The sequence below is a fragment of the Cetorhinus maximus genome, chromosome 24 (genome assembly GCF_964194155.1).
Source record: "Cetorhinus maximus chromosome 24, sCetMax3.hap1.1, whole genome shotgun sequence".
NCBI lineage: Eukaryota > Metazoa > Chordata > Chondrichthyes > Lamniformes > Cetorhinidae > Cetorhinus > Cetorhinus maximus.
The window spans coordinates 8,512,339-8,539,572 of record NC_135902.1 but is presented as its reverse complement, the minus strand read 5'-3'; the positions used below and the strand labels follow the sequence as shown (position 1 = coordinate 8,539,572).

General features: G+C 44.1%; 1 protein-coding gene across 2 annotated transcripts in view; it reads left to right on the top strand.

Annotated features, from left to right (window-relative positions):
• dnah9 (dynein, axonemal, heavy chain 9) overlaps positions 1 to 27,234 on the top strand; it is a 563,627-nt gene that overhangs the window by 366,180 nt on the left and 170,213 nt on the right. For both annotated transcript variants that reach the window (XM_078570706.1, XM_078570707.1), the window contains 3 exons: positions 7,354 to 7,476; positions 8,130 to 8,334; positions 23,148 to 23,312. In XM_078570706.1, coding sequence (XP_078426832.1) covers positions 7,354 to 7,476; positions 8,130 to 8,334; positions 23,148 to 23,312 — 493 coding nt within the window. The remainder of the gene's footprint in view (positions 1 to 7,353; positions 7,477 to 8,129; positions 8,335 to 23,147; positions 23,313 to 27,234) is intronic.

Below are 27,234 nucleotides of genomic sequence, written 5' to 3'. Positions count from 1 at the left end.
GAGTGGTCAAGGTAAGATCCCAGTTCACAAACACAGGTTTCTCAATAACTGCACCAACACCAGCATCATAACCTCAACACACCTGCCATTATTAAACTGTACACTGCCATTCACACTCCTCATACTATTGCATCCTTCACAGGCATGACTCACTCAGACATATCCCATAGCTATTCAACCATGTGAGGCATCACATACACACAACTACATCTGCCCATACGTTCATTATCACTCACAACTCATTCTCTTTTGGGAGGAATTAGTACATAACAGGTCGCAGCAGGAGCTGACTGAGTGAGGTGAAGATGCCTACGTGACAGCATCCCCTTTGAGGAGGCAAAGCTGGTCAGAGACAGTGCAGGGGACACCTGCAGAGACTTATATGGCCACTGGAGCTTCCTTACAGATGCAGAACTATTCCTGACCTCTAATCACCCAAAGCTATCTCACTCTCAAAGCTCCATTATGGTCTTCTCACACACATCCTCCTTTAGTGACCGCACATGCTGCCACTAGCCTTTCCAGCTTTATCATTGCTGGAGCAGGTTCAGAAAGAGAAAGAGACATCTCACTGCCTCAGAGGAGAACAAAAAATGAATGCATTGCGTCAATGGCTACCACTGTCATAGGCACCAGTTGAGAAACCAACACCACATGCAGTTTAGAGGCTAGATGAGAAGAGGAGTCTGCCTCCACCTTGTTCCAGTTGGACAAAGGGCCTGGTGTCCATCCCCTCCACCATAGGGAGACTGGCGACTTCTAGATCCACACCATGGAACAGCAGGTTACTCTGGGCCCCTTGGTTGAAAGGGTCGTGCAAAATGTCTCCAATGCCCACTGATCTATTCTCCACCCGATTACTGGACTGGCTGAACAGAGACCCTGAGATTGTGACATGGAAATAATAGAGCAGGAACATATGGGCCTCCTTCTGGATGCTTTGTCTCCTGTTACTGCATTTTGCCCTTGCCATTGCCGGTCAGCCAAGCGGCCCAGGCTGCTGAAGCCTATACAGAAATGTTGAAGTTTGATGTGGGGCCACAACCTCTTGAGGGAGTCCCAGAAGGATGTCCAATCTTCCCTCTTCAGATTCTCATTAGCCATTCACCTCTCCTGCTGCTGTCATTGGGGTTTCACTTTGTAGAAATGCCAGATTTTGCAAAAATGCCACTAGATAGCCACTAAGGTTAAACACTAAGGGGAAAAATGTAATAGTGGCCTCCCCTTCCCATTCATCAGCATTACCATGGCTGAATCCCCCACTATGGGGGTTACTATTGACCAGAAACTGAACTGGACCAGCCATAGAGATACTGTGGCTACAAGAGCAGGTGAGACACTGAAAATTCTGTGACGAGTAACTCACCTCCTGACTCCCCAGCACCTGTCCACAATCTACAAGGCACAGGTCAGGAGTGTGATGGAATACTCTCCACTAGCCTGGATGAGTGCAGCTCTAGCAACATTCAAAAAGCTCTACATGATCCAGGGCAAAGCAGCCCACTTTATTGGCACACCACCCACCACCTCAAACATTCACTTCCTCCACCACCAACACACTGTGACAGCAGTGGGTACCATCTACAAGATGTCTGCAGCAACTTATGATGGCTCCTTCAACAGCATCTTACAAACACGTGACCTTTACCACCAAGGGCAGTAGATGCCTGGGAACATCACCGCCTGCAAGTTCCCATCCAAGCCCTAGTTCCCTTCCAAGTGGGAGAGATAGTGATGTAGTGATAATGTCACTGGACTAGTAATCCAGAGGCCCAGGCTAATGCAAATCCCACCACGGCAACTGGTAAAATTAATAAATCAATTAATAAATCTGGAATTGAAAGCAAGTCCCAGTAATGGGGACATAGGAACAGGAGAAGGCCATTCAGCCCATCGAGCCTGCTCCACCATTCAGTACAATCATGGCTGATCAAACACTTCAATGCCTTTTACCCACACTATCCCCATAACCCTTTATGTTATTGTTAATCAGAAATCTATCTATCTCTACCTTAAACATATTCAATGACTGAGCTTCCTTGGCCCTCTGGGGTAGAGAATTCCAAAAATTCACAACTGTCTGAATAAAGAGATTTCTCCTCATCTCGGTCCTAAGTGGCTTCCCCCTTATTTTGAAATTGTGTCCCCTGGTTTTAGACTCCCCAACCAGGGGAAAATCCTACCTGCATCAACCCTGTCTATTCCTTTAAGTAATTTGTAGGTTTCAATGAGATCACCTCTCATTCTTCAAAACTCTAGAGGATACTGGCCCAGTTTGCCCAATCTCTCTTCATAAGACAGTCCCGCCATCCCTGGAACAAGTCTAGTGAACCTTTGTTGCACTCCCTCTACGGCAATAATATCCTTTCTGAGGTAAGGGGACCAAACTGCACACACTACTCCAGGTCCGGTCTAACCAAGCTTCTATACTATTGAAGCAAAACTTCACTACTCCTGTACTTAAATCCTCTTGCAATAAAGGCTAATATTCCATTAGCCTTCCTAATAACTTGCTGCACCTTCATGTTAGCTTTCAGTGACTTATGGAGAAGGACACCCAGGTCCTTTTGAACATCTACGCTTTCTAACCTCTTACTATTTAGGAAATACTCTGCATATCTGTTCCTTCTACCAAAGTGGATAACCTCACATTTTTCCACATTATATTCCATCTGCCATGTTCTTGCCCCCTCACTAAGACTGTCCAAATCCTCCTGCTTTACATCTTCCTCACAACACACATTCCCACCCAGCTTTATATCATCTGTGAACTTGGAAATATTACATTTGGTCCCCAAATCCAAATCATTGATATGTATTGTGGACAGCTGGGGTCCAAGTACTGATCCTTGCGGTAACCCTCTGGACACAGCCTGCCAACATGAGAATGACCCGTTTATTCCTACTCTCTGTTTTCTGCCTGTTAGCGAATCCTTGATCCGTGCCAATATATTGCCTCCTATCCCATGTGCTTTTATTTTGCTAATCAACCTCCTGTGGGGGACTTTATCAAAAGCCTTCTGAAAATCCAAGTATACTACCCCCATCGACTGTCTATAAATTTTGTTAGTAACATCCTCAAAAAACTCCAACCAGTTCGTCAAACATGATTTCCCATTTGCAAATCCATGCTGACTATGCCCAATCAGATCATGATTATCCAAGTATCCATTTATCACATCCTCAATAATAGATTCTGGCATTTTTCCCACTACTGATGTAAGGCTAACAGGTCTGTAGTTCCCTGTTTTCTCTCTCCCTCCCTTCATAAATAGTGGGGTGACATTTGCTACCTTCCAATCTTTAGGAACCATTGCAGGACCTGTAGAATTTTGGAAAATGATCACCAATGCACCCTCTATCTCGATAGCAACCTCTCAACACTCTGGGATGCAGAATATCAGATCCTGGGGACTTATCAGCTTTCAGTCCCATTAATTTTTCCAATACAACCTTCTTACTTATACTAATTTCCTTCAACTCCTCATTCTCCCTAGTCCCTTGGATCTCTACATCTGGGAGATTTCCTGTATCTTCCTCAGTGAAAACAGACACAAAGTAATCATTTAGCTTCTCTGCTATTTCTCTATTCCCCATTATGAATTCGCCTGACTCTGCCTACAATGGACCCACATTTGTCTTAGACAAATGCTTCGATTTTATATACCTAAAGAAGGTTTTACATTCGGTATTTATATTTTTTGCTAGATTGCATTCATATTTTATTCTCCCTTTACCAGTTTCTTGGTCTTCCTTTGCTGAATTCTAAAAAACCTCCCATTCCTCACGTTTACTATTACTTCTGGCAACTTTATAAGCCTTTTCTTTTAATCTTATACAATCCTTAATTTCCTTTGTCGGCCATGGTTGACTGACTTTTTTTTTGGGACTTTTCACCATGAAACTATCATTGATTGTTGTAAAAACCCATCTTGTTCACTAATATCCTTTAGGGAAGGAAATCTACTGTCCTTACCCGGTCTGGCCTACATGTGACAGTGGAGGCAGGTCATTGAATATTTTTTAAGGCAAAGGTAGATAAATTCTTGTTGGGCAAGGGACTCATAGGTTATCAGGGGTAGATGGGAATGTGGAATTCAAAACACAAACAGATCAGCCATGACCTTATTTAATAGGAGCAGGCTCAAGGGGCCGAATGGCCTACTTCTGCTCCTGTTTCGTATATTCATATTTATTTTTTCTCTGGGCTGGAGCTTTGTGAAAACCATGATGTTTCAATGATACACATCCTGCCTTTTAAATACTTGGAGGTAAAAGATCCTGTGCGGGTATTCTGCTTAGAGCCCTCCTGAGGCTCCTGTCCATCTCTCCTGCAGCAACTGGCCTACCTGGCCTCATCATCTCCAGTCCCTCCTGCAGACCAAATGGGAATTCTTGCAAAATGTCCATGACCAACTATTCCTTTTCTATTCCTGAAAAGAGAGACGTGTCGCTGAAGCTTTTTATCAGGACAAATGCAAGAATGCCAAATTTCAAACAATCATGACAATTTAAACTACAGAGAAAAGAGTCTTGATGGGTTGGCAAGTCAATTCTGATTGGTTGAGGTGTTGCCATGGAGAAAGTAATGAGGAACTATAGGCCCCCCAAGCTCGGTAACACCTGTAAGGTGTCCGTAAGGTAAGTAGCACAGTAGTCACTATTTTTAGATGAAGACTGAGAATATTGGCAATAAATGTTGCTTGAGTGTTGGTGAAGACGCGACAAAGTGTCCCAGAGCATCCCCCGATGCGTTTCAAAAACTCTCTTCAAACACAATCAGTCAGTCTCAATCAGCAAGTGGATAATGAAAGTTGATCTGAGCTTTAAGGAGCACTCAAAGTACTCAGCAATAACTTGCTTACTCCTGTTCAGCTGGCTGCTGATGGAGAGGTCATTAAATGAAGCATTATCCTCCACAATTGCAGCCTCTTTAATGAACACGAGCAGACAATTATCAATCAGTGATGATCCTCAGGGCAGCTGTTCCTCGCGATGGATTCGACTCCTTCACCAAGATGGTACCTTGTGCTACCACTGGCTAAACTGGCATTGCAGCTTAAGATCCATCTCGATCACCTCTTTACTTCTTTGGCAGCTGATGCAGTCAACCAAAATCACCCTTAAAATTTTAATTCCTCCGCCTGCAGTAATTACCATTTCATCATGCAGCCAGAAATAGAGAGGTGATGTTATTTGGAGCTCTCTGAGCTGCTTTGAAGTGTATGCGGACTGGATTTGCTCTCCTATCATCTATTGATCTATTGGGTGTTGGCTGTTTTCTGCATCATCCTACCTGTCTATATTAGTGTGCTAAACTCCACTTTATCAATCAATAGTTCTTTGTGATACTTTTTGACAATGCAGTAAAGCTGCAGAAGAATACATTAAGAAGTGCTATTGTACATGCTGATCTAGGTCTTATCTCTCCCCTCTTTGTGGTGTCTCTATTCCCCCTTCAGTGGGAGCTGTGTTGAGGCCACTTTGACATACTGCTCATGCTTCACCATTATTAGCCACCAGGAGTTGTGCCTGTTACATGGTGAGATGGAACATTTCCTTCCCAAGAGAAGTCTAAACTTATCAGTCCAGCTAAGAACAAACTGAAGTTTTTCTACTTGGACAACTTTCACTCCGTCATTAGTCTGCATGTTGCAAAGGAAATATCATTGTTTTTCCTGTGGGATGCTGTGAAGCAGTCTTGTGAGTGGTTTGTGTGTGTCTAATTTACTTAAACTGAAGACAGTCAGACTGCAAGGTTTAAATCATCAAAGAGGTTAGGTGTGAAAACAGGCAATTTTGAACTGGAAGGAAGAAGCTAACATTTGCATTTGTAGATAAGTTAAGAGGTTGTTTGAATTTCAAAGGAGAATTAGAAGGTGACAAGGAAAATGGTTGCACCTTTCAGGAGTCCACAGGCAAACAAGCAGTAGGGATATCATGTTTATTGACCCAAAAGCAAAGCCAAGATAGAAATATGAAAAATGTTTATATACTGGGAATAGTAACTTCTGAAGAAAGGTTGAAACAATAAGATTTACAGATCAAAAGGGAGAACATATATTTAAAGAAAGATGGAAAGCTGCATGGGGAGTGGCAATGTGAGATCGTGAAAGGTGGACTGGGTGAAACAGACATGTGAAAAAGCAGCCCCTAGCCACCCCAGAGAAGTGTTTGCTTGCTCCAGAGAGTAAGGTTTTGTTAAAAGTCTTGGAATTCCATTGTCGAGTGAGAGGAAGAGAGAAGCTGTGAAACACCTCCCTTATAGCAACAGTGGGTGCTTGTGGTAATATTGCTAGATGTGTTATAGATTAGGAATCTATTTGGACTGTTGCCTGAAAGGGGTGTGAAGTTGGGAGTCTAGTTAAGTAGAAATCTTTTGGGAGCTGTTATAAGACTAAGTTTACATGTGTAACTGTAATCTTGTGTGTATAAGTTTTCTTTTCTTTTGTTAATAAATATTTTAATTTAACCTTTAAAGTCTCCGGACTCTTCTGACTCCAGTGCACAAACCTTCTCGTAATGAATGCAAATTGCAAAATTGCTGCGATAACTTGGCCAAGTTTCCCTTTGGGATTTAGTCAGCTTAGCAAATACCACCTGCCATATCATAACAATGTTCATTTTCCATTATTGAGTAGACGTGGTTGAATTGTGCTCTAATCAAGGGCTTTAAAATGATAAAGGGATTGGATATGATTGAAAACGACAAACAATTTTCTTTGTTAGGAAACCCAAGCCATTGGGTTATAGTCTAATAATTAGAGTTAGACCATTTAGAAATGAAATCTGGAAGAATTTTTTTCACACAAAGAACCATGGAAACCTGGAATTCTCTTCCCCCAAAAAACTCTGGACGTTCAGTAAATTACATCTTACGCCACATACAATGAACTGGAACACCGAGCATTCATTCCATAGAAGTGAAGGAAGTGTATCGTGTACAACTCACTGAGCAACCAGATTCTAACCCTCCAGTTGTTCCTGGACTGATTTCTCTCATAATTTAGAATTTCAATGACTTTTGGGTGTATTATCATTCACAAATGAATTGACTTTTTCAGTATGTTTACTCGGGGAAGGTCAAAGAATACATCAGATGGTCCAGCACAGTTCTTTTCTTGAGAGTAATACTGCTTTAAACCACTCGTTTTGAATTAATGTGGAAGGTTCATTGAGCTGTTTCCGAAGATAATGTTCAGATTAGACTTTTGAAAAGCCTCTAGGCAAAGATGGTCATCTATTTCAAATAATAATGAAGCCACAATAAGTTTGTGTGAGGCAGAGCTTTAATGAATCATGGTAAATGAAGACATATGAGACATTTGAATGTATTTGTGGTTTTATTTTAAGGTACTTAGATATTATGGAACATGCTCTTGGGGCAGGTGAAGCAGTACTAATTGAAAACCTAGAAGAATCAGTGGATCCTGTGCTGGGGCCTTTATTGGGTCGAGAAACCATAAAAAAGGGCAGGTAAGAAAATGAGGGAAACTTAAGAATTGTCTCTGCTGTTCTTAGTTATTTCTGGGGAACATCTGAAGCCTCATCAGAACTCATCCAGGTCTGCCCTGAGATCATTGTGGCACAGGAGCCCATGGTGCAAGTTTAGCTCCCAATCATATCACTAATACTTACTCAATTCTGATTCTTTGTGACAAATGTTTAGACAAAACACATCAAAATAGATTGACCTCAGGGGTCTGGTTAGGGAAGCAATGGTGAAACATCTCAAGCTTGATCTTTTGAATGGTCTCATTATAAAACTTAGAAACAGACAAAAGCCCATCAGAAAAAATAGCTGATCTTCCTAGCCAGCCCCATGGTGCCTAATGCATCACATCAAGAGGTCCCTTACCCCGTAGGCCTCCATGGCGCTCCCGGCATCAAACTCGCCCCTGGGTCAGTTGGCCCTTTGCATTTTAAACTCATGTTGCCTCACTGATGCTCACATGGCCTGGAGTCAGAACCCAGACTGTTCCGTGTGCCAGGCTCCCAACCCTGGATTGGGAATCCAGCCCCTTATGCCATTGGCATTGGTTATCTCTTGAATTATCACAGTGATATGAAATCTAATTATACCAGTGTTGTTTGTGCTTGAGACTAACAGGAAGCCTTTTCTTACCTAGATGCATAAAAATTGGAGACAAGGAATGTGAGTACAATTCCAGCTTCCGCCTCATTCTTCACACTAAACTGGCAAATCCTCACTACCAGCCTGAGATGCAAGCCCAGTGTACTCTCATTAACTTCACTGTCACAAGAGATGGCTTAGAGGACCAACTTCTGGCTGCCGTAGTCAGTATGGAGAGGCCAGACTTGGAAGAATTGAAGGTATATAAATCTAACTTCTTTCTTTATCTAAACACTGCATAGCACAAAACTCTTTCCATTGTCCGACAGGGACATCTGCTAGTTAATAATAACAACAAACACAAAAATACCTGGAAAAACTCAGCAGGTCTGGCAGCATCTGCGGATAGGAGCACAGTTAACGTTTCGAGTCCAAATGACCCTTCAACTTGAAACGTTAACTGTGTTCCTATCCACAGATGCTGCCAGACCTGCTGAGTTTTTCCAGGTATTTTTGTTTTTGTTTTGGATTTCCAGCATCCATAGTTTTTTGCTTTTATGCTAGTTAATAATGTTGATTTATCTGACTTAGAATTTTACAGTGCAGATGAAGCTTTTGGCCCATCGTGCCTGTACTACCATTTGCAAGCGTTATCCAATTGTCCCACTTCCCTGCTCTTTCCCCATAGCTGTATAACCTTTTTCCTCACAAGTATATATCCAATCTAGGCATCTGAGACAATGACAATATTGATAGCACTTCAAAATGAGAAATATCAAAGTAAGCCAGTTCTTTTCTGCGCATAATAACGAGGCTGCTGCTGCTCCATGAATCAGATTAGAATGCCATCACCCCATATCTGATAGCTGGCCTCAAACATTACTCTGGCTGTTATGATTAAGGTGTCAAATGAAAATGACAGGCAAGAGAAGATTGGCTGCTCTGTCAAAACTGCCGCACGCTCATGAAGACTGGAGCATCGCAACGAGGCGCATCCTGTTCACGTCCCTCACTCTGCAACCACATCCCTACCCACTCCCCACCACCAGCAATCTGGAGCCAGGCAATCCCTTGAGAGGGGCAAAAAAAAAACTCCAGAAAGGGACCCGGGGCTAACAAGAGTAGGGTCGGACTCAGTCTTTCCAAACAACGGGTGAGGCGGTGATGTCATGGTATTGTCTCTGGACTAGTAATCCAGAGACCCAGGATAATGCTCTGGGGACCCGGGTTTGAATCCCTCCAGAGCAGATGGTGGAATTTGAATTGGTGACCACCCATGTCAATTGTTGTAAATACCCATCTGGTTCATTAATGCCCTCTAGGGAAGGAAAACTGCCATCCTTACCTGCTCTGGCCTATTTGTGACTCCAGATCCACAGCAATGTGATTGGCTCTGAAATGGCCTAACAAGCCATTCAGTTGTATCAAACCGGATTAAAAGGAGTGAAACTGGACCTAGGCACCAGAAACGCCAATGGCAAACTGAGCTCTGCCAGCCCTGCAAAGCCCTCCTTACAAACATCTGTGGGCTTGTGCCAAAATTGGGAGAGCTGCCTCACAGACTAGTCAAGCAGCAGCCTGACATTGACATACTCACGGAATCATACCCAGTTGCCACCATCATCATTCTTGGGTATATCCTGTCCCACCAGCAGGACAGATCCAGCAGAGGTGGTGGCACAGCGGTATTCAGCCGGCAGGGAGTTGCCCTGGGAATCCTCAACGTTGACTCCAGGCCCCATGAAGTCTCATGGGATCAGATTAAACATTGGCAAGGAAACTTCTTGCTGATTACCACGTACTGTTCTCCCCTTCGCTGATGAACCAGTGCTCCTCCATGTTAAACACCACTTGGAGGAAGCACTGAGGGTGGCAAGGGCACAGCATGTACTCTGGGTGGGGACTTCAATATCCATCACCCAAGAGTGGCTTGGTAGCACCCGTACAGACTGAGCTGGCCAAGTCCTAAAGGGCTTAATTGAGCTGCACTGGGTCTGCAGTAGATGGTGAAGGAACCAACAAGAGGGAAAAGCATACTTGACTTCACCCTCACCAACCTGCCTGCCACAGATGCATCTGCCCATGACATTATCGGTAGGAGTGACCACTGCATAGTCCTTGTGGAGACAAAGGCCCATCTTCACACTGAGGATACCCTCCACTGTGTTATACGGCACTACGACTGTGTTAAATGGGATTAGTTTCGAACAGATCTAGCAACTCAAGACTGGGCTTCCATGGGGCTCTGTGGGCCATCATCAGCAACAGAATTGTACTCAACCACAATCTGTAACCTCAAGGCCTGGCATATCTCCCACTATACCATTACCACCAAGCCAGGGGATCAATGGTTCAATGAAGTGTGCAGGAGGGTAGCACCAGGCATACCTAAAAGTGAGGTGTCAACCTGGTGAAGCTACAACACAGGACTACTTGTGTGCCAAACAGAATATGCAGCAAGTGATAGACAGAGCTAAGCGATTCCACAACCAACAGATCAGATCTAAGCTTTGCAGCCCTACCACATTCAGCCGTGAATGGTGGTGGACAATTAAACAACTCACAGGAGGAGGAGGCTCCACAAATATCCCCATCCTCAATGATGGGGGAGCCCAGCACATCAGTGCAAAAGATAAAGCTGAAGCACTTGCAACTATCTTCAGTCAGAAGTGTCAAGTGGATGATCCAACTTGGCCTCCTCCAGAGGTCCCCAGCATCACAGATGCCAGTCTTCAGCCAATTCGATTCACTCCATGTGATATCAAGAAACAGCTGAAGGCACTGGATACTACAAAGACTATTGGCCCTGACAATATTCCAGCAATAGTACTGAAGACTTATGTGCCCCTAGCCAAGTTGTTCCAGTACAGCTACAACACTTGCATCTACCCAGCAATGTGAAAGAGGTATGTTCTGTACACAAAAAGCAGGACAAATCCAACCCAGCCAATTACCGCTGCATCAGTCTACTCTCAATCATCAGTAAAGTAATGGAAGGGGTCATCAACAGTGCTATCAAGCGGCACTTGCTTAGCAATAACCTGCTCACTGACGGTTTGGATTCCACCAGGGTCATTCAGCTCCCAACCTCATTACAGCCTTGGTTCAAACATGGACAAAAGAGCTGAATTCCTAAGGTGAGGTGAGAATGTCCTGCCCTTGACATTAAGGTAGTGTTTGACATAGTGCGGCATCAAGGAGCTCAAGCAAAATTGGAATCAGTTCGAATCAGGGTGAAAACTCTCCACTGGTTGAAGTCACACCTACAAAGGAAGATGGTTGTGATTGTTGGAGGCTATCATCTCAGTTCAAGGACATCACCGCAGGAGTTCCTCAGGGTAGTGTCCTAGACTCAACCATCTTCAGCTGCTTCATCAATGACCTTCCTTGCATCACAAAGTCAGAAGTGGGGATGTTTGCTGATGATTGCACAATGTTCAGCACCATTCGCAACTCCTCAGACACTGAAGCAGTCCATGTCCAAATGCAGCAAGACCTGAATAATATCCAGGCTTGGGCTGACAAGTGGCAAGTAACATTCGCACCACACAAGTGCCAGACAATGACCATCTCCAACAAGAGAGAATCTAACCATTGCCCCTTGATATGCAATGGCACTACCATTTCTAAATCCCCCACTATCAACATCCTGGGGGGTTACCATTGACCAGAAACTGAACTGGACCAGCCATATAAATCCTGTGGCTACAAGAGCAGGTCAGAGGTTAGGAATCCTGCGATGAGTAACTCACCTCCTGACTCCCCAAAGCCTGTCCTACAAGGACACTAGTCAAGAGTGTGGTGGAATGCTTTCCCCTTGTCTGGATGAATTCAGCTCCAACAACACTCAAGAAGCTCGACACCATCTAGGACAAAGCAGCCCGCTTGATTGGCACCCCATCCACAAATATTTACTCCCTCCATCACTGACACACAATGGCAGCAGTGTATACCATCTACAAGGTGCACTGTAGGAAATCTCAAATGATCCTTAGACAGCACCTTCCAAACCCGTGACCAATACCATCTAGAAGGACAAGGGCAGCAAACCCATGGTAACACCACCTACAATTTCCCCTCCAAGCCACACGCTATCCTGATTTGGAAATATATCTGTGCTCCTTCTCTGTCACTGGGTCAAAATCCTGTAACTCCATCCCTAACAGCACTGTGGGTGTACCTACACCACATGGACTGCAGCAGTTCAAGAAGGCAGTTCACCACCACATTCTTAAGGGCAATTAGGGATGGGCAATAAATGCTGGCCTAGCCAGCGATGTCCACATCCCATAACAATGAATTTTTTAAAATGAGAATCTCCCTAATTGATATAACAATATATAAAATATAAGCATTTAATTTAAGGCAGATTGAAACGCATTTTCTTTTCACTAATGAACACTGGTTGAGCAAAGTAGTCTCTCCTACCTCCACATTTCTTTAAGGTAAGTTTTGAATTGCAGGAAATGAACAATTTTGCTATGCAAATGTTGTCTAATTAACAAAATGCTCCCCTTAATAGTATTCCAATGAAGCTACTAAAGTTTCACAAACATAACCCTTGCTATTTTTAAATTAAGTTATGACATGTCTGCTTCTTAATTATGATATTATTTATGTTATTAATATAGTCAAATATGATCATTTAGACTATCAATATATTCTCCCCACTGTCCTAATAATTTTCAGGTTTTACAAATGCTCAGCTTGCAGTTTTTAACTTCTATGGAAAAATATATATTTTAATTATTCTAGTTTGCATACATAAATTAGGTACAGTTAAAATATAATGCTATGTGTACATTGGAGATTGCAGTCAGCATAATGCCGTCTGTACACTCAGCTAGTGGTCTCCCATCTTAACCTTAATCTAAACAGAGAGATTCCCATTCAAGTACGAGATCTGCGATTGGCATGGGCAAAGGATAAGTAAACAGCTTGACATTGATCTCTGCAGTAGGAGCCCCTAAATTAAAGCCAAATGGTTCAAAGTGCCTTTTTGCCTTGACTAGCTTAAGCTGAACTTAATTCATGAAATATGGAGCAACCATGGTGAGTCTTGCTTCCTGCCCCTTCCCATTTTTCTATTTTCTAAATGTGCTGAACTCTGTAAAAGTTATCTGGCTCTTCTTCAGACATAGTTCCATAGGGTAGCTTGCCCATGTAGCTATTGTTCATGTGTGAGCCTTAACAGCAGGAAATTTAACTGGATGAGACATTGTAGCTGAAACCAATCCTTTCAACAACAACAAATACAAACTATACTTGTAGAATGCATTTAACAGAGTAAATCATCTCAAGTACTTCACAGGAACTTTATCAAGCAACATTTGACTCAGAGACATATAAGGAGATATTCGAACAGATGACCAAAAACTTGGTAAATAGTTAGGTTTTAAGGAGCTTCTTAAAGGAGGAGAGAGAAGTGGAGGGGCAGAGAGCTTTAGGGTGGGAACTTCTGGGTTTAGGGCCTAGACAGTTGAAGGCATGGCCACCAATTATAAAGCTATTAAAATCCAGGAATGACCAAAAGGCCAGAAGTGGAGACACAGAAGAAGCACAGAAATCTCAGGTGGTTGTAGGACAGGAAGAGGTTACAAAGATAGGGAGGGATTTGGACAGATTAAGGATAGTCAGCATGGCTTTGTGTGTGGTAGGTCGTGTTTAACGAACCTTGTAGAGTTTTTCGAGGAGGTTACCAAGAAAGTAGATGAAGGAAAGGCTGTGGATGTTGTCTACATGGACTTTAGTAAGGCCTTTGACAAGGTCCCACATGGGAGGTTAGTTCAGAAGGTTCAGACACTTGGTATCCATGGAGAGGTTGTAAACTGGATTCGAAATTAGCTGTGTGGGAGAAGACAGAGGGTGGTAGTGGATGATTGCTTCTCAGACTGGAGGTCTGTGACTAGTGGTGTGCCTCAGGGATCTGTGCTGGGACCATTTTTGTTTGTTGTCTATATCAATGATCTGGATGATAATGTGGTAAATTGGATCAGCAAGTTTGCTGATGACACTAAGATTGGAGGCGTTGTGGACAGCGAGGAAGGCTTTCAAAGCTTGCAGAGGGATCTGGACCAACTGGAAAAATGGGCCAGAAAATGGCAGATGGAATTTAATGCAGAAAAGTGTGAGGTGTTGCATTTTGGAAGGACAAACCAAGGTAGGACATACACAGTAAATGGTAGGGCACTGAGGAGTGCGGAGGAACAAAGGGATCTGGGAGTTCAGATACATAATTCCCTGAAAGTGGCGTCACAGGTAGACAGGGTTGTAAAGAAAGCTTTTGGCATACTGGCCTTCATAAATCAAAGTATTGAGTATAGGAGTTGGGATGTTATGGTGAGGTTGTATAAGACATTGGTGAGGCCAACTTTGGAGTATTGTGTGCAGTTCTGGTCGCCTAACTACAGGAAGGATATCAGTAAGATTGAAAGAGTGCAGAGAAGATTTACTAGGATGTTGCTGGGTCTTCAGGAGTTGAGTTACAGAGAAAGATTAAACAGGTTAGGACTTTATTCCTTGGAGTGTAGAAGAATGAGGGGAGATTTGATAGAAGTTTACAAAATTATAAGGGGTATAGACAGAGTAAATGCGAGTAGGCTCTTTCCACATAGATTAGGAGAGATAAACACGAGAGGAAATGGCTTTAGGGTGAAAGGGGAAAGGTTTAGGGGGAACATTAGGGGGAACTTCTTCACTCAGAGAGTGGTGGGAGTGTGGAACGAGCTACCATCTGACGTGGTAAATGCGGGCTCACTCTTAAGTTTTAAGAATAAATTGAATAGATACATGGATGGGAGAGGTCTGGAGGGTTATGGACTGGGTGCAGGTCAATGGGACTAGTGGAATAATATTTTGGCACAGACTAAAAGGGCCGAATGGCTTTTTTTCTGTGCTGTAGTGTTCTATGGTTCTATGGGATGAGGCCACGGGGGGATTTGAAAAGAAAGATGAGAATGTTAAAATCAAGAGCAGACTAGAAATGGATAGACTTCAGCAAATATAACAATGATGATGCATGGGATTTAGTGCGATTTAGGAAATGCGCACCAGAGTTTTGGATGAGCTGAAGTTTAGTGGAAGATTGGAGGCCAGGCTGAAGAGCATTGAAATAGTCAAGACTGGATTAGGCAAAGGAAGGCATTAGTATTTCGGAAGCAGAGGAGTGGAGACAGGCAGAATGCCAGGCGATGTTACAGATGTGGAAGTAGACAGTTTTTGTGGTGACAAAGATATGTCAACAGAAGCTCATCTTCGCCTCAAGGGCAAGTGAGCTTGGAGAGGGCATGAAGGGAGATAGGAGAGAAACTGGAGAAAGATGCAAGCTCATGGGGCCGGAGCAGGGGGAAACTCTGGAGAAGTTTGGCCCAGTGGGCTAGGGGAAAGGAGCAAAGTTGCAGAAGCAGCTGATTGGATGGTCTCAATCTTAGTGACAAAGAGGTCAACTGGTGACTATGGTCAGTGTCACTGGATAGAGATCAGGAATGGGGACCATGGCTGAAATTATCTTTGCCCATCCCTAGCCCAGGACACAGAAGTTAATTGGAATACCCATACTGTTATCCATCCTGTTTCTCTGCATGGCGTAGTACAATAACCATTAGACTTATTAAAGTATTTAATTGCTTAAGAAAGGAACAATAAAACTGCAGGTAAGAGCCATTAGCCTCTGATCTCTATACTCCAGCTGCTGCAAGATGTTTGGATCGCCTTAAAATTGTAATATTGGTTCTTTCCCTGCGCTTTTAAATAAGTCTACCCATACAGTGTTCGGCAATTAATTTCCAAACTCTGTCAACTGCATTTTTGAAAATCATAATCAGCATTTATACCCTTTGCTTCTGGGGATTGTGAAAGTTATTGCAAAAGGATTCCATTGAACCTCATTCAGAGACCAGAGATAAGCTTCAGGCAAGATTCACAAATCTGACATTTGAGAGTCTAAAATGTCATAATTGTTGCAGAAAATGAAGAAGGTATTTCACTGCTATTTGATTAGCTGTGTTAGAAAGGAGCTTTATCACTTTTTTGGATTTTTATTTTCCTTCCTATACTCCTCCCTCCTCTCTAAACCAGACGATATGATTTAACAGGCAGCTGGCCACCTTAGGTTCCCCTGTTCCAGTTTGTGAAGCTGGGCTTGAACTTTGACCTTAAAACAGATCACAACCGAACCAATTCTGCGTCAATTCGTAGGCTACAAAATCAGGCCCTGTAGTGCCCGTAGTTTCGATGCTGCAGGTGCCATTTTAGAACAAAATGCTGCATCCATCACTTCCATTGCAGCCTATGCTGAACGCCATCTTGGTGAGGCCATTAGCGCGAGTGGTATGAGTGTGCACCGGAAGTAATGCAGAGTAGACATCAGTAGGCATCAGATGCTGATCTGATGTCAGACCTGCCATTTTGAATCTCGCAACTTAACATGCATAGCTGAATCTGTTCAGCAGCACAAGGACGCCTCCCCCCCACCCCCCCACCCCCACCACCTGCATTCGGTATTTAAAGGGTTCATTAGTTAATTGCTGATTACATTTTGCTGGGTCTGTTTGATGTTGTGGATCACCAGGTGTTTTGAGAAGTTGCTTACATTGAATAAAATCTGTAAGTAGTGGTGCTCCTCATGGGGAAGGTTGTGCGTAATGGGTTAATGGTTATGCTAATGAGACCAGGATGTTGTCGGTGATACGAGTGTGACATCAAGAGTCAGATGACCAAGAGACTGCAAGAGAGCAAGATGCAGAGCAGTCTGTGCCTCAGAAAACATGTACTCTTATGATGTCTTGTAAATAGTGTAAATAAATATTTTCTAAGAAAACTATATACCGATTATCTCAAGTCACTCATTGGCTAAGTTAAACCTCCACAAAACAAGGTGTTGCTTGTTGAAAGGGCTCTGAGAGCATCATTGAATCCCACTGATGGGGTCTATAGGTAGCGTTCTCCTTTGGGCTGCAACATGAGAGGGAGAGGGTACAGAGACAGCAAGTAAGAGAACCAAGCCGCTCACAGAGGGAGGAGGGCAAATAGTAAGGGCTCTCAGCAGGGGCCCATACCCACCTAGGGTTTTCCTGGAACATTTCTCCTACCTCCATCCAAGCCAGGAATAGTGGGTTCAGCACCTGTGATTTCAAAGGAGATGCTCACCTAGAGTCATTGAGTCATAGAGATCTACAGCACAGAAAAAGGCCCTTCGGCCCATCAAGCCTGCACCAGTCAAACAAGTACCTAACTATTCTAATCCCATTTTCCAGCGCTAGGCCCATAGCCTTGTATGCCATGGCATCGCAAGTGCACATCCAAATACTTCTTAAATGTTATGAAGGTTTCTGCCTCTACCAACCTTTCTGGCAGTGAGTTCCAGATTCCCACCACCCTCTGGGTGAAAAAATACTTCTTCACATCCCCTCTAAACCTCCTGCCCCTTACCTTAAATCTATGCCCACTGGTTATTGATCCCTCCACCAAGGGGAAAAGTTCCTTCCTGTCTACCCTATCTATGCCCCTCATAATTTTATACACGTCAATCATGTACCCCCTCAATCTCCTCTGCTCCAGGGAAAATAACCCCAGTTTATCCAATCTCTCCTCATAACTAAAACTCTCCAGCCCAGACAACATCCTGGTAAATCTCCTCTGCACTCTCTCTAGTGTAATCACATCCTTCCTATAATGTGGATTCCTGAACTGCACGCAATACTCTAGCTTGGCCTAACCAGTGTTTTATACAGTTCCAGCAGAACCTCCCTGCTCTTATATTTTATGCCTCGGCTAATAAGGGCAATATCCCACATGCCTTCTTAACCACCTTATCTACCTGTCCCGTTGCCTTAAGGGACCAGTGGTCCCTCTGATCCTCAGTACTTCCCAGGGTCCTACCATACATCGTGTATTCCCATGCCTTTTTTGTCCTGCTCAAGTGCATCACCTCACATTTATCCAGATTAAGTTCCATTTGCCACTGATCAGCTCATCTGACCAGCTCGTCTATATCCTCCTGTAATCTAAGGCTATCCTCCGCACTATTTACCACCCCAACAATTTTTGTGTCATCTGTGAACTTACTGATCAACCCTCTACATTCAAGTTTAAATCGTTTAAATCAGTTGCATGGATGTTAATGAAGAAGGAAGCCAACCAGTCACATCCATTAGGTCCTGCGTTCTTCAGGAATTCAGGATAGATGCTATTGATTCCTGCTGCCTTCCATCGTTTAGTGGAGGGATGGCCTTTGTCAATGTCATCTCTGGTGTAGGGAGAAGAAAGCAGGGATGTTGGAGAAGTTGGTGAGATGGTTTTGGGGAGTTCCTTCTGAACTTCATGATGAGCTTCCTTTGTTGAGATGGCCCTAGAGTTGTGGAGCAACCTAGAAACAAAAGCATTCCCTGATACTTTGGAAGACTGATGGTGAGCAGGTGAAGCAGCTCCAAGATTTCTGAGTAGATTCCAAGCATTTCTAACTGAGTGAGTGAAATTCAGCTCATCCATACACTGCCATCTTTGTAGTCTGGACATGTCCAGAGATTCCAAGTGTTCAGTAACAAGATCTGGATTCCCAGGAACTTTGTACTGTTGCAGGAGTTCCTCAGTAACTCCCCAAGGCTCCTGCGACAGCACCTTCCAAACCCAAAACCACTACCATCTAGAAGGACAAGGGTAGCAGACACATGGTAATGCCACCACCTACAAGTTCCCCTCCAAGTCACTCACCATCCTGACTTGGAAATATATCGCCGTTCCTTCACTGTCGCTGGGTCAAAATCCTGGAACTCCTTCCCTAACAGCACTGTGGGTGTACCTACACCACATGGACTGCAGTGGTTCAAGAAGGCAGCTCACCACCACCTTCTCAAGGTCAATTATGGATGGGCAATAAATGCAACAGAATACTGCACCCCTGTGTGGGCAGAGAGCAGCCACACAAAATGCTTAGAAACACACATCAATGTGGATAGACACCTGAAGGCTCCCAAAAACTCACCTCCTGATGTGCACCGGAGCACAAAAACACTGAAAGACTTTGACCACATAGAAGCCAACCCAGGAGTGCCCATGCACGAACCTAACGAATATGTGACTCAAATTGCACAAACCTTTTTGGAGCATTTTTAAAAATTATTTGTTCAAGGGATGTGGGCGTCACAGGCTAGGCCAGCATTTATTGCATATCCCTAATTGCCCTTACTCAGAGGGCATTTAAGAGTCAACCATATTGCTGTGGGTCTGGAGTCACATGTCAGCCAGACCAGGTAAGGACAGAAAATTTCCTCCCCTAAATCGAAGGTGCACGGAGTAAGGACAAGCTACAATGCCGATCCCCCGCCAGTTAGTGTTGTGAGATGTTGTCAATGCGCCTTTAAGGGAGCATATTAAACTACTGTCATCATCTCACAACAGTTAGGTGCTGCTGTCCCCAATTGTGGGCCACTCTGCCCTGCAAGAGAGAGGAAAGTGTATCAGTGAGTGAATATGGTGTAGTGTAGAGATGTGACTGTCACAGATTTATAGATGGCAGTGTGTGCCAGCTGTGAGAAGTGACTATAACAGTGTGAAGTGTGTGAAGATGAGGGGAGGCTATGAATGTGAGGTATGCTCCATGGTTGATTGAGATTTCTGGTAAGGGGTTACGGTGATGAACAGTTAGTTATATAGTTAGTCGGATAGGGCATATGAAGATGCTTTCACTGATCTTGACTACTTGTATGAGGTCATTAAGCATCCTGTGGTACTGCATCCAGGCCCTCAGGGCTAGACTGCTGACTTTCATCATTCCCACTCCCTTTGCAGTGTCTGTCTGGAGGTCCATCTAGTCCCTGAGGGGAGAGGACCTCTCTCCTCCCGTGCACCTCCACCACTGCAACCGAGAACCTAGATACATGTTCTCTGACCTGTTGTGCCCTCTGTCAATGTTCCCCCTGGTCTCCAACTCCTCTTTCAGCACTTCCAGTCCCCATTGCAGCCATAATGTACCTCGGTGCAAGAGGGGCGAATGGCTTTGAGTCCAATTTTGGGGGCCATCCAAATTTACCCCCACAAACTCTCCAACAAGGATCATTTAATAGCAAACATAAGAATGCACTTGGAGGATACATTTTCTCCCCCCTCTAATTCCAGAGGGTTGAGGACACATATTGCATTTCCTTTTGCCATCGCTACTGAGATCCTCTGTTCAACCTCAGACCAATCTTTATGAATTATTTCCACTTTGTTCAATTAATTTGTCAACTGAGCCTTCAGCGATTTCATTTTGATTCAACAATGCGATTAGCATGAAGAGGTGTAGGATGTGTACCTACATGTGGTTTACACAATTAAATCGCACGTTGCTTATTGAATGTTGTTTTAAGTCTTAATCAAGGGCATCATAGCATCTCCACCAAGATGCCTTCACTACAGAGTTTGCCATACTAATCCAGCATCTCATTCCAGCAAGAATTTAAAGATGCAAACAATTAGAAAACATTCAGCATGACAGACGGTGCCTGATTTAAGAGCTTACTTTGGGAATTAGATTACAATTTATTTTTCAGGCATTTCAGTGAAGAAATCTGGGAGTATGATAACCTAAATGTCCAAAAGAAGCAACACAAGTTATTAAAGCCATAAAGAGGGCAAGCAAAGCACTAGGATTCATTTGTAAAGAAATAACAGTCAGAGGCAGGAAGTTAATGGGCAGAATTTAGCCCTCGATGAGCGGGCGGGCCCCACTGGCTCGCCGGCGGGCGGGCAGCCGAACTCTGCCGCCGAAATGGACCCCACCGCCATTTTGAGTGGGCGGGCCAATTAAGGCCCATCCAGCGGGCTGCGCGACGGGAAGCGCTATGTGCTTCCTGTGCGGGGGGGAGGGATTCCCCAGCTGTCAAAGTGTGCTGTTTCACGCATGCGCGCACATCTCCCTGAGACTAAGTGTTGTCTCAGGCAGAATGCTGAAAGTGTTATAAACTTAAAAAATAGCAAAATAAAAAAATTATTAACATGTCCCCTTCATGTGACGATGTCACACGAGATGGGACATGTTAATAAATATCACATAAAGTTTATTAAAGTTTTTAAAACCAGACATGAAACCTCATCCTGCCAGTGGATGAGGTTTCATGCTTTATCAGAAGCCTGCTGGGGCTCCTGGCTTACCCGCCAGCCTTAAGGTTGGATGGGCAGGGCCTTTAATTGGGTTAATTATCCTGTCAATGGCCTCAATTGGCCATTGACAGGTCGGCGGGCCTGCAGCTGATCTCGCTGTCCGCCCGCCTTCCTGAATATTTAAATGGGGCGGGATGATGTTGGGGGTTCCTCCCAACGTCATCCCGTGTCATTTTCCCCTCGGCGAGCGGGCCCCGCCCCCAACCCGCCGACGGAAAAATTCTGGCCAATGTTAAATTTCATAAAACTTTTGGTTATACCAGACTTGGAAAACTGTGGGCAATTCTGGTCTCCAAAATGTAGAAAGGAAACTGAAGCAAAGGAGAAAGTGCAGAAGAGATTTACAGGGATGTTGTCAGAATTCGGAGGGTGGAATTGCCAGGTGAGATCTAGAAGACTGGGGACTATAATTAGTGGGGCACAGTGGTCTATGACCCCTCAGCTAAAATGTCAGGGGGAGCCTGCAACCACTCCCGATAGCTGCCCTGCTATTGTTTAACACTGGAAGCAGCGTTAGGTGGCTGAAGGTGGACTTGCATCCCTATCTGGGGACAAAGTCCTGCCTCAGAGAATTGCTGGCTAATTTGATTGGCCGGCAGCTCTCTCATCCCAACAGTGCCACCAGGAGCAGTGGCCAATGCTGGGACCGCAGCCAGACCCAAAGAGGTGCCTGGAGTCAAATGTAAGCCTTGTGTCTTGGTCAGGCCAGGCTGGCGGGCCAGGGGTGGGGGCCAGGTTTCAGAGGCCAAGGGGGAGGGTGGAGGGTAAAAGGGGGTGGGGGGTGGGTTTATGACTTGTGGGGTCTCCAATGGGCCCAGAGTGTTTGCAAAAGAGGTCAACCCCACGCCTTGCTTGACTTCAGCCTGCGCAGCAAAAGATGCCAGGCTTCCCACATGGCTTGGGGCTTCCCCCAGCGCAGGAAAACCACCAGTGGTGGCAGGCTGAGGCCCTTAAATGGTCATTAATTGGCAGGCCGCCTAAAGGCTCCCGCATCCCGCATATAACCGTGGACGGGGCAGAGTTGGGCCGGAGGTGGCGATGCAGCACCCACTAGATTTTACATAACCTCCTATCTTCAGACCCGCCAGTGGGGAAGAGTAGATTTCAGCCCTGGGTTTCTTTTCTCCTAGAAAGGAGAAAACTAAGAGGAGGCCTGATAGAGGTCTTTCAAATTAGGAAAGGGCTTGATCGTTAAACTATAAGGAAACTGTTTACACTTGTGGATGTGTCCAGAACAAGGGGAGCATAAATAAAAGATGGCCACAAATAGGTCAAATAAAGGATGTAAAAATACACAGAGAATAGTGAATATGTGCAACTCATTGTCACTTGGACTGGGTGAAGTGGATAGCATTGGTCCACTTAAGAAGAAGCTTCATGGACAAGTGGAAAGGACACATGGTGTTAAGAGATAATTAGAGTTGGAGCAAACCTGTGGAGAATAAACACTAGCATAATCCAGTTGGAACAGATTACCTGCGTCTGTGCCATAGATCCTATGTAAGAACTCCCTGTCTTATCTCTTTCGTTAAGAGGGTAATACTTCAAATATACTGTTGTGACATGTCATTTGTGCTTCATTCAATATTGGAACAGATGTAAATCATGTATTCCTTTCCTCCCCAGAGTACTGTTCCACTCCAGTGAAGATATGAATAATATATTATTGACCCCATTCTAATTAGCAAAGTAATAAAAATTCTGCACTTTTGTAATTGCTCTGATCTTCTAATTAGGTCACAGGAGTGATGTTAGAATGAAATCACCAAACACGCATTGTATCATGCAGACAGTAACCTCATTTTTGCAGTCGTTTGTAATTTTAATCGACTGAGGCTTTCTTAAAAGGCTTGTCTCTTTGCAAGTTTTGCACTCATGGTGCAGGTGATGTTCTTAAAATATGACTGAGGTCTCTGTGGTATTCTCTTTGCAGTCCAACCTCACAAAGCAGCAAAATGGCTTCAAAATCACCTTGAAAACCTTGGAGGACAATCTGCTTTCCCGCCTTTCCTCTGCTTCTGGAAACTTCCTTGGAGACACAGCCTTGGTAGAAAACCTGGAAACTACCAAGAGGACTGCAGCTGAGATTGAAGAGAAGGTGAGCCCATGTCAGGCTACAAAGTGAATGTCATTTAGACAGAGAACATGCCTCCAGACACATTTAGAAGTGATTTATGACGAGAAAGGGGATGTATTAATTCTCAGTCTGTTTGAGAAACTTGTTGAACACTGTAACCAGTTCAGAAGGAACTAAAATAACATATCATTTGCCTTGCCTTCTGCCAAAGCCAACTATCTATATTCCTCAGAGTTCAGTCTGGAAAGCAATCTGTGAGCTCAGATTAGTATGTGGATTCGGAATGTTTGAATATAACTGGACATTTTTTTTAACATATCTGGCCTATTTAACTTTTAAATTCCACATGTCCTCTGTGGTATTAATACAACAGTCAGTTCACATCATAACATATGAAGAAAATGAATAACGCTCTCAAAATTTGTTCAATAAAATGCTGTTTTTGCTTTTTTGGTTATGGATTAACTCGTGGAAAATATTTTAAAACTCCCATAAAATATTATTTACTTCTTGAGGGCAATAATTTCAAATGTAAAAATTCTCGCTCAGTTTTATTTCGATTGCGTTAATGTCAGTGTAAGATAACACAGATGCAGGGATGTCATCATACAAGCGCATTAAATATTCAGGTGTGAAGCTCTGCAATTGCTTCTAAAGTAATCATTTGAAGCCCCCTTTTGATTCATTCTCCCCATTTTGTCTTTAGCTAGAGAATTCCATGAATAAAGATCAGGAATTGAAAGATGCCGTCTTAGAAGTAAGACATATTTAAGAAATACATGTTCAAAAGAGCAGGGAGAGCTGTATTGGTGATGAAGAATATCCAACAGCTCTGACAGACACTTTTACTCGCCTCGAAATTTACAATTAAGTTAAGGATCGATCTGTTTTGTGTGAGGCTCATTAAGATAATAAATTGTAGTGCAGCTGAAAGGCAGGTTTTCTCAGTTGCTTCCCTTGATCAAGCCGGATATCAAAGCAGCTAAAACATAGCCAAACACCAAAGAATAAAATGTGTACCCAAAGATTCTTGTGTCTCAAATTACGCTATGGGATGATAGGAGATAAATACTCAACATTGCTTCAATTTAAAACAGTTTCATCAAAATAGCGTAGAGGAATTACAGGCAAATGGACTGTGATTAGGACAATAATATTCTCGCTGTATAATTTTAGGGCCTTTGAGAATTAGGCCCGATGTCCAGTCACTCTTAAAGAGCTGCTAACACACAGAATGAGCCTCAGCTGTGAAGTGAGGGGGTCACAACTTTTGATGGCATTGTTTGCATTTTGGCACAGTGAAAAGTAACTCAAACAAACTCTGGAATGATTGTGGGATATAAATGTTTGTGGAGCTCAGGTATGGAAGGAGTTACCCCTAAGGTCAGCAGACCTCAGGTTTGCAATGAGCCACAGCCCTTCCATCCTGTATACCTAAATCTCAGCTCTGAGCAGACTGGAGATAACTACCTTTTAAAGTCTAAACGAGGCTATGCTGTAAGGCAGATACTTCTCTTGTTTGAAACTGCTCGAGTTATGCTCTCCTAGATATCTGTATGTAAACCATCAACGCTGTCGGCAAGTGACAGCTTTCATCGCCTCTGTTTTGCCTGAGATATCTCAAAATACAGAAGGTTTTTTGAACATGTCCTCCTGTGCCTGAAAATGGAAGTAAAGGTCAAATAATCCCCAATTGGCACTTTTCAAAATCCGTGGGAAAAGTTTGAACTGCTGAAGGGAAATGGGTTTGGGTAAGGGTGGCAGGGTTAAATTCCCAGTGTGTTGGTATTCCAACAGGATCCCATTAATTTCCGGCTTTTACCGGGGCATGTTTCCAGGCAAGCGAGAAACCCCCAAAGTAACGTCGATCAGTCATTTAAATATTTAAATATCCAGCTAATTGAGGCTTTAACCCATGGTTCCAACTTCAACAGTCAGTGCACAGGTTTCCCGAGCTTTGTGGAACTCGCCAGGGCCAACAAGTCGAGAGCACAGCAGGGAGTCATTGATCAGACAGACTGGAAAGCATTTAAACAGTGAAACCACATAGCTGCCAGCCTGCCTTTATGAAAAACCTGTGCTCACAAGGCTTCTCCCAAGAGTGTGCTTTCGCTGCTTTACGGGTGATTTCCAAATTTCTGGAAGGCATTTCGCCTACCTTGAACTTTGCCCACTTTGATCTGTCAGCTTTCACTGCAGCATGGAAGCAGCTTATGCAGCTAAACCATGGACCTCTGATGAGGAACAGGAGGAACAGCCACATCAATGTCAGGAGCAACCGCAGCACAACACCAGCAGCAGTAGCAAGAATAGCAGCAGCTGCCTCCTCCACAGGTACATACCTCTCCACTGGACAGAGGGGATGGGCACAGAGTTCCAGCTCAAAGAAGGTGATATCCCTGCACAGGGAATGGAGGAAGAGGATCGGCTTCCATGACATGACAGAGCAACAGTGCTTTAGAGGCTAAGGCTTTCGCAATAGGTAATTACTGACATTTGCAGCCTCCTGGAACCCAACCTCCTTCCAAGAGGGCAGGCGGGCACATACTGTGGCCGCCAAGGCCACCACAGCTCTGAATTTCTTTGCCTCCAGCATCTTTCTGGGATCTGTTGGTGACATAAGCAGGATTTCGCAATCAGCTGCCCACAGCTATTTCTCGCAGGTGACCGATGCTGTGTTTGGCAAGGCTACCACTTATGCCCACTTTGACATTGATGAAGTCAGCCAGACACAGAGGGATCTCGCATTAGCTGCAGTGACAGGATTCCCACAGGTACGGGGAGTCAATGACTGCACATGTGTGGTAGCCAAGGTGCCTTCAGATAGTTTTGGAGAGTTTAGCAAAAGGAAGGGATTCCACTCCATCAATGTTCTTCAGGTATGTGGCCAACAGAAGGTCTTTACACATATCCATGCAAAATATTCTAGAAACTGCCATGATTACTTCATTCTGTGAGAGTCACTATGTGGACTTGGTGGATGACATCTGTGAGGGGCTCTTTACTGATATAGAGAAAGATACATCAAGACCCAAAGGAGGACCAGGACAATTTTCAAAAGATTATTATGCATTTGCAGGATATGGGCATCATTAACTAGGCCAGCATTTCCTACCCATCCCTAATTACCCTTGTTTAGAGGGCAATAAGAGCCCATTTCTGTGGGTCTGGAGTCACATGTAGGCCAGACCAGCAGATTTCCTTCCTTACAGGACATTAGGAAACCAGATGGGCTTTTACAACAATCGACAATGGTTTCATGGTCATCATTAGACTTTTAATTCCAGATTTTTATTGAATTCAAATTTCATTATCTGCCATGGTGGGATTTGAACCCAGGTCCCCAGAACATTAACCGGGATTCTCTGGAATACCAGTCCAGTGACAATACCACCGTGCCACCGCCTCCCCAAAATTATCGAGCAAGCAATGGGCTGCCGAAGATGCGATCCTGTTAACATGGACAGATCTGGGGGTGCCCTTCACTGCCAGTGAGGGTGTCCAGAATGGTAGTGCTTTGTTGTGCCATGGGCTAAACACCACAGGAAGAAGGAGTAGAGCTGCAGGAGGAAGAAGGAAGCTGACCACTTGAGGAGGGGGAGCCAAATGTGGCATACCTGGCTATCAGGGAAGCCTGACACTGCCACATCCCGGCATGCTTCAGATAATCTGGGTGCGTGAAGCCATATGGCACTGCAATGCTAAACCCGCTGCTCCTCACTTCACCCTCAAAACACTTCATTCGCACAACCAGAAATCCTCCCATCTCACTCACACCCTTTTCTCACTCTCCACTCTGATCATACCATTCCTCTGAAGGCAAATGTTTGCCAGTCTTCTATCCATGTTACCCCCTTTGGTGTTTGGGAGGCAAAATTGATTAAGAAAGTAACTAATTAGTTAATTAAAACACAATAAGGACAGTAGGGCAGTTGATATACTG